At 42.2% G+C, this 8,517-nt stretch overlaps 2 protein-coding genes across 2 annotated transcripts in view; both read right to left on the reverse strand.

The window, feature by feature from the left end:
- LOC148270807 (uncharacterized) overlaps positions 1–4,850 on the reverse strand; it is a 7,022-nt gene extending 2,172 nt beyond the window's left edge. The window contains exons 1-3 of the mRNA XM_088242179.1: positions 4,788–4,850; positions 3,853–4,023; positions 1,008–1,217 (exon numbers count right to left, since the gene is read on the reverse strand). Of these exons, the coding sequence (XP_088098305.1) occupies positions 1,008–1,217; positions 3,853–4,023; positions 4,788–4,850 (444 nt within the window). The remainder of the gene's footprint in view (positions 1–1,007; positions 1,218–3,852; positions 4,024–4,787) is intronic.
- A 324-nt stretch (positions 4,851–5,174) lies between these two features.
- LOC148270808 (uncharacterized) lies at positions 5,175–8,480 on the reverse strand. The gene has a single exon (XM_088242181.1). The coding sequence runs from the start codon at positions 8,478–8,480 to the stop codon at positions 5,175–5,177; it is 3,306 nt and encodes a 1,101-aa protein (XP_088098307.1).
- Positions 8,481–8,517: the final 37 nt, after the last annotated feature.

The raw sequence follows: 8,517 nt of genomic DNA on the forward strand, positions 1-8,517 counted from the left end.
TAAACAAATAAAATAAACCTCGTTTTTACAAAGCTCGATTTAACGTTTTCCTGCTTTTTACACTGAAAAATATAGGTCCCATTTTTTTCCACACATTCTCATTAAATTTTCCCCCCAATTAATGTTTTTTACGTTTTTCGTAACCCCAGTTTTACGTCGAATTTTTTTCATAACTCATTCGATCTGTAAAAAGACGAGCCGCGCGCCGTCGTTTGATTGGAGAATAAAATCGAGGTGAATAAAAAATGTGTAAATTATTGTCTCAAACTCAATTCATAATAGGTGCAGTGTAATTGACCATTTTGTTTAAGTGTCTTATTTTGCCATTTTACTAAAAAGGGACATGCAGTTAACGCATGTTTAGGAAGAATAAAGTCATACAATAGTTCTTCCCCTAAATATTGGGAAATTTTATTTAAATGGTATCACTTTTTTTAGTATGGTAACACAGAATTTCAACTGTCAATTACACTTGGCAAAAATGTTTCACACTTTTATGATGACTGTTTAAATATCTTTTTTTCACATTATGTTCATAACTTCAAATAATATTTCTATTGATAAATTTTAGAACTTTCTGCATCGTAATTTATTGATGTAAAGATTTTATTCTTCCTAAACATGCGTCAACTGTATGTTACAATTTAGTAAAATGTCAAAATTAGACACTTGAAAAAAAGGTCAATTACAATTACACTGCACTGCTGTCAATTGAATTTAGTTTGAGACAATAATTTACACTTTTTTTTATTTGCCTCGATTTTATTCTCCATTCACGCGGCGGCACGCGGCTCGACGTCTTCTGACCAATCGACCGGGGTTATAAAAAACACAAAAACGTCAATTGGGGGGGATATTTGAATGGGAATGTATAGAAAAAAATGGGATCTTAACATTTAACATAACAGTGTAATAATTGGGAAAACATAAAATTGAGAAATGTAACAACGAGGTTTTACTGTATGTAAAATTGAATGAAATAAATAAATCAATAGTCAGCATCTCACCTTCATATTCCTATTAACATGGTTCTCTTGCAGCACGGATTCCGGGCGCTGTGATGATAGCTCCAGGGCGCGTTGCCGGATGAGGGATATGGTCTGCTGGTGCCGCCGCGCGGTCTCACGTTGCTTCAGCGAGATCCTCCTCCTGAGGGCCTGAGCGGTCGCGGCCTGGGCGGCCAGAAGGGCAGACAGGCGTTCCGACCTTCCTCGAGCCTGTGGAAATTCAATTTTTTATTTTATTAATATACACGGCATGCGATGCCATGTGATAAAATAAAAATGATGTATGTATTAAGAAGAAATAAATACTTCAAATAAAGAGTAAAAACATACATTTATACATATCAATGGTAAAAAGTTTAAGTAACTGATAATATAGAATAGCTATTGAATATACCACTTTTTTCAGAATTTTAAGCTGCGTCATATGAGCCCAACACATATGGATATCAGATGTAAATTTTGGTGTTTACATCAAAAACCCTCTTTTACGACATTCATAAAAATCAACGTATTTACCACAGAAAATTTGACTTTTTGTGAATACTTGTTTTAAGTTTACAGTTAACAGAAGAACAGAAGTCTTCGATAAAAGGACAAAATTAATGGTATACAATGTTTTTATACTTCCACACTTTGTTTATGGATTAATTATATGGTCGCAGTGTAGTAAACAAATGCAAGAATTAATTGAAAGAACAATTAATGAAGCACTCAAAATAAAATTAAATTTTTATAAATATACTAGAACTATATTTTTATTTAAATAACAAAAATGCTCAGATTAGATTAATTAATTAACACAAAAAGGTGATATTTAAGATGAAAAATAATAAAATTCAAAACAAACATAAAATCAGATTTTAACTACAATATACATCCAAGAAATTCAAAAGTGTCAAATAGTTAACTAACGAAGAACCTAGGACTAACAGCAAAAACACAGTTTCATATATACAGCAATAAAGTTCTACAATTCACTTTCTAATGACTTAAAAGATATCAACAATATTTTGAGTTTGTCCAAATTTTTGTAGACAAGGACTGGATTCAACTCCCTAGGGAGCTGTTTATATTAACATATTACAACAGAGACGAAGAACATTTAAGAGAAGGTGATATAGAAAATATTGTTGATAAATCCACCTGGTCCATGAAGAAGTATAGAAATTGAAAAAATAAGATTTTCAGGCGTTGCCTAGTATGTAGGTGAAATAATTCAATTAGATGAATCTCACCCGCATAAATAAAGGTTTCAGCTCTTTAACTTCACAAACATCAACAGATGAAAGAATTAAAGGAATATAGAGATATTCGAATATGGGCAGAATGGTGAATGTTACACAGTGTGTAAAGTGGCCACTTAAACCAGCCATTGACAGGTCATAAGCCCTGTAGATGCCTAGACTTCTATATTACCTTATCTTAAATGTTCTTCATCTCTGTTGTAATTTATTTAAAAGATATACAAAACACATACATACTTAAAAAACAGCTTAAAAAAACTGTTCTTACAGCTCATGTGACGAGTGATATGGATGTTATTTTATCTAATATTAATTGTGTCATAATATATTATATCCCTTCATACCAGCAATTTTTTTTGAACAAATAAAATTTGCAATGTAATAGTTAGGTAAATATCTAAGTAAATTTTTAAAATACCATGAGAAATAAATGTAGGAATTTACGTAAAAACATAAAAAAATACCTTTTCTATCATGCTTTTTACTAAAATATTTTATCAAAAAAACTTTCATGATCCCAGATAAAATAAGTCAAATACTCTCACTGCATTAAAACCACTATAAAGTAATTGAATTTTCACTGTGATTCAATCATACTTTGGGAATATTTTTAAACGCTAGTCGCCTGTCTCCATAGAAAATTGTATTGACGCGGCCGGCGGCACCGCACTGAATCAATTCTAGCTATATATAAATTTATTTGTCAGTTCTGGGAAATATGTTGAGCTGGATGCACATGGGATTTGAACCTTTTTTTTTTATTTTTTTTATTTAATAGCATAATTATACATTTTTACAATTTAAAAAAAATTTCACTTGTTATATTTTTACTAAAACTAAAATCCCACCAAGCCACTTTTTGTAGCTTGTTGGTGAAGATTATATTTATACTGACTTAATAATATTATTTACATTTATAAAAACAATGAATAACATATAAAAATTAACAGCCGGAAAGATCAGAATAAACATGTTTATACAAATAATAACATATAAATTTATTTTTTAAATACAAGAAAATATATGAAAAATTAAAATATTTACACCTAAGCTACTATTCATATATAAACTATTGATCGAGTAGCCACTCTCTTATTTTGCTCTTGTTACAATGTGAGTTAAATTTAAGTTCTTTTGGTAATAAATTAGAAATTCTAGGTACTAAATATTTGAGAGTTCTATTTCCATATTTATTACATACTTTTGGTACTACCAAGCCATCATTAGACGTGAAGCGTGTATTATGGTTATGTTTGAGAGGAAACTTGAATGTATTACTATTAAATTGTTCCAAAATGATGCAAAGCCACAGTAGTCCTCGAACAGGCAGAGTTTTGATTGTTTTGTACAGGAGATCATTATTACTTCTTTGTTCGTAAATCTCTGCAGGTACAATTCGCTTAACTATAGAATACTGTAGACCCTGGATCATTTTAATATTAGTTTTAGTCGAATGTCCCCACGACTTTATACCATATCTTATTATTGCTTTGGCATTGATTCATAAAAAAAATAATTAATAGACTCCCTTGCAAAATTTACTTTATGGCACATCGTCATATAGCCTTTTTACCATAAATACGTATTAATTATAATTATACCTTTTCTTCAGCTAACTGAGCTCTCTCTTTCTCCTTTTGCAGTTGTTGTCGTCCCACTCTCTCTTCTCTCTGCCTCCTGCTTTCTCTCATCTTGTCCAGCTTCATAATCCTCTCCGTTTCCAGAGCTTTCCGTCTCTCTTCGACGGCGGCCTCCTTAGCAGCCTTCTCCTCCTGCCACAAAAAATCATAATATTGGCTAAACTGGAACCTCATTTTTTTAATACAGTTTCAAAACAAGGTTAAAAAATTATTTAAACATTAATTAAACAATGTGTAATAGTAATATAATTATGAATACTATTCTTATTAGGGTTGCAAATGATGAAATCAGACGAGAGTGCAAATCTGAGACAGGTTTAATTGATAAGATTAAGAAAGGATCACTAAAATGCCCTGGTCATGTAGAATGAATGGATGACAAAAGAGTGGTTACTATTACTACTACCTTCATGCTATTTTCCCATAGGAGTCGGCAGAGAGAATAGACCGCCACACACGTCTATCCTGGCATACATTCCTAGCTTCTTCCACATTCTAACATCTTTTTATACATGCTGTACTGTACAAGTAACAGTTTGGACTGTATTCCACAATCCTGTAGCAAGGGGTAGGTGTTGGCCGTGTCTCGCTGCCGTCGTCGCTCTCGGGGTCGTAAATCCCGAAAGTTATGTAGTCTCGAAATTCCTCTCAAGTCCGGTGTCACTGCGTAGGTCGGTGGAAGATACTGGTTCGTAGTCCTGGGGTGAAGCGATGGTCAAGTCCAAGGTGTAGATCCAGTAGTAGAGCGGGAGGTCGGGCGGGGTGACGAAATGAAACGATCAGACTAACTTGATGTCTCGAGGCGAACTCAATATTTATTGTTGTAAATGTACACATTATATAGGGCGTGTTGCGGGCTCCCGCTACCTGCGTCCGAACCGGCGTTAGGCCAATACGGGAGTGGGGGGGGAAATACCGCTCCCACTATACCCGGCCGGCGCGCCTCCCCCAAAGTGCATATAGGGAGGTGCCGGCGCTCGGCCCGGTCACTTCGCTGGGAGCCGCCGCACGCGCCACATCAATTACAAAATGCCTTTTGAAGGCAGTCCTTAGTCTTTATACAAATACAAATATGCATGTTAGGGCAATAACGCGTCAAACGTCTAGATTCAGGCCCTTTTTAGGGCCTGTAACACAAATTCCTGCTCTATAGTACCCCGGTATCGCTAAAGTCAGACCCGAAAGTGGAATATTCATCCTTTATTGTGGGTCCAACATTTAGCCTACAGATACCGGGGGCCCTAACTATATTATTGCATTTTATTCTCATATTTAACCGTCCGTTACACTCCCCCCGATGCCACGCTGTTCGGCTGCGGGGGCATCTTCTTCTCTGGACGGTCCTCTAGCAGTAGTGGGATGAGCCGGATCGCTGGTCGGGCATATTCTCCGGCCGCCGTCTGAACTCGTGCGGTCCGCACCTGTCCATCGGCAGCCAGTCGTGTCTCCATGATCCTCCCTCTTGTCCACTGGTTGCGGGGTGATGACGGGTCGGCGATCACTACAAGATCGCCGACTTTCAATGGCTCCGATCTATCGAGCCACTTTTTCCTCTGCGCTAGTGTAGGCAGAAACTCGCCCAGCCAGCGTCGCCAAAATTTGTCGGCTAGTTGCTGGGCTATCCGCCACTGCTTTCTCAGGCAGATATTCTCCGTTTCTTTGGGGTAGAAGGCGAGATGTGTGCGTGCCCCGGCCGAACCAATTAGGAAGTGGTTCGGAGTCAATGGGGTTTCATCTGCGGGGTCCACCGCCACATGGCTAAGGGGACGGCTGTTAACCGAGAATTCGGCCTCGGCGAACGCCGTCAACAGGGTCTCCTCTCGTGGAGATTGTTCTTTGAGGATAGCGACTAGGGAGGTTTTAACTGATCTCACTAGTCGCTCCCACGCGCCACCCATATGCGGTGAGGATGGCGGTATATACTTCCATTCTACGCCTTTATTTGCAAGTTCTATTTGGAATGCGGCGTCATTATGGAGATCGGCAATTGATTCTCGCATTTCTCTGTCGGCGCCGTGAAAATTTGTTCCGTTATCGGAATGTATCACCCTCGGTTGGCCTCTTCTAGCGGTCATCCGTCTGATGGCTTGGATGGCCGCGTCACTTGTCAGGGATGATGCTAACTCGAGGTGTATGGCTCTGGTCGTCATACAGGTGAATAAGACACCGTATCGCTTCTCCCGGCGTCGCCCTATCGTAACATATAGGGGGCCAAAGTAGTCCAACCCACAGTGGGTGAATGGTCGTTGGTAGCTGGCCACTCGCGCCTCCGGTATCTGGCCCATTTGCGGTGTGCCGGCTCGTCCTCGCCGAACTCGGCAGATGGAGCATCTGTGACTTATATTTCTCAGCGTCCCTCGTAACTTGAGCACGTAGAAGTTACGTCTCACGTCACATAACACTCTCTCCGTCCCCGGATGCCCGGCTCGTCTGTGGTACTCCTCCAGGAGCAGGCGGGTATATCTATGGGCGCCATCCAATATTATAGGCGCCCTCAGTCCTTCTGATGTATCTGTGTTCCTCAAGCGTGTTCCCATTCGCACGGCACCCTTGTCGTCTATGTGCGGCGTCAGCCCGTATAGGCGGCTCCGCGTAGGGAGTCGCTCCCCCCGTCTCAGGGTAGGTATATCGCCGCCGAAAGCGTCCGCTTGCGACTGACGGACCCAATGGAGCTCAGCATTTTCTAGCTCCCCAGCCGTCAGTTCGCCAACTTCGCGGGCGCCGTCTCTTCGGCGGCTTTTTCTCACGAAGCGCAGTATCCACGCCGTTGTCCTTATCAAGCGATTCCACGACGAGAATCGCTGTGGCGCGGGTAGCGCCTCGCTGGTGGTTATCGCCAGTACCACTCGCTCTGCTTTCTTCTCCAGCATCGCATCGTCCGGAGTGGGCGTCATCTTCTTTTCTCGAGGCCATGATTCTTCTCCTTGCCGGAGGTAGTCTGGCCCCTGGAACCATACTCCTTCGAGGGACAGGTCAAGCGGGCGGCCATCTCTCGTACCGATGTCGGCGGGGTTGAGTTTTGTCGGCACCCACTTCCAGTCCGCGGCGTCGGTGAGTTCGTCTATCTCACCTAGCCGATTGGCCACGAACGTTGAGTAGGCGCGCGGCTCCGACCGGATCCAGCACAGGACCGTTGTGGAGTCAGTCCAGTACACCACCTTTTCTATGGCGCACTGGGTTTCTCTCCTGATGGTGGCCGCCAGTCTGGCCGCCATGAGTGCGCCCTGTAGCTCAAGGCGCGGTATTGACATCACCTTTAACGGCGTCACTTTGCATTTACTGCTGATAAAGGTGGTCTTCTTGCCCTCGGTCGTGTTCTCCACGTAGTAAGCTACTGCGCAGATCGCCACTTCCGAGGCGTCGCTGAATAGATGTAGTTCTCGGCGGTTCCACCGACTTACTATGGCGCATCTGGGGATGGCGCAATTTAAATTTTCTAACTGTGCGATCCAATTTTGCCATCTAGTCTTATGATCTTCTCTTATCGTTTCGTCCCATCCGGTTTGAGCCCTCCATACATCCTGTAGGAGCATCTTAGAGCGGATGACGAGACATCCCAGGAATCCGACCGGGTCAAAAACTCGCATCACTGCACTCAACAGCTCCCTTTTAGTGGGCCAACTGTCGCTACCCTGGCCGAGTGGGTCGTCGAATTGATAAATAAACTCATCTGTGGCAGGTCTCCAAGTCACTCCCAGGACTCGTCCTGTGAATTCATTTGTAGCACCGGCCGTCTCGTGCGCTTCCGTTAGGCATATCGGCATGGCCGGCGCGGCGCGCGCTTCAGGCGGCACCGAGCTGAGCACTTCACTCTTGTTGCTAGCCCAGTTCGTCAGTGTAAACCCGCCTCGGCGTAGGACTTCGGATACCTCCCGGACCATTTTCTCAGCAGCGCCGGCATCGTCCATGGCGTCCAAATAATCATCCATATAAAATTTGGATTTGCATGCCGCCGCTGCCTCCGGGAACTCGTTCTGACTCTGTTCGGCCACTGTATTTCGCACATACTGCGCAGAACTTGGTGAGCACGCGGCTCCAAAAGTCATTGACGTCATCTTGTAGGTTTTCGGCATCGACTCCGGATTATCTCGCCAGAGATAAAGTTGAGCGAGTTGATCTTGTTTTGTGATTTTTATTTGTAAAAACATTTCACTTATGTCCGCCGCAAGCGCTATATGTCCCTCCCGGAATCGAAACATATTTCCCAATAGCGATGATAATAGGTCCGGTCCGGCCATTAACTTGTCGTTGAGAGAGACGCCTCTATACTTGCTTGCGGCGTCGAAGACTACCCGTATTTTGGCGGGTTTCTTCGGATTAATGACCGCAAAATGTGGCAGGTACCACCTCTTTGGTACGTTATTTAATTCACTTTCACATACCTCGGATGCATATCCCTTTTGTAAGTATCCGTTCATTTTCTCATGATATGCGGCGGCAAGCTCTCTGTTATTTCTTAATTTTCTTTCCACTCCTTCCAGGCGGCTGAGAGCGTGTTGCCTATTGTTGGGCAACCACGTATCTCCGTCTTTCCACAAGAGTCCAGTCTCCCAATGTCCATCCTGAAGAGGTTTTGTCGTGGCTTGCATGATCGCGTATGCGCGCGTTATCTGTCTGTCAACGCGC

The sequence above is a fragment of the Micrasema longulum genome, unplaced genomic scaffold, assembly GCF_059751315.1.
Source record: "Micrasema longulum isolate JH-2025_06_02 unplaced genomic scaffold, ASM5975131v1 h1tg003387l, whole genome shotgun sequence".
NCBI lineage: Eukaryota > Metazoa > Arthropoda > Insecta > Trichoptera > Brachycentridae > Micrasema > Micrasema longulum.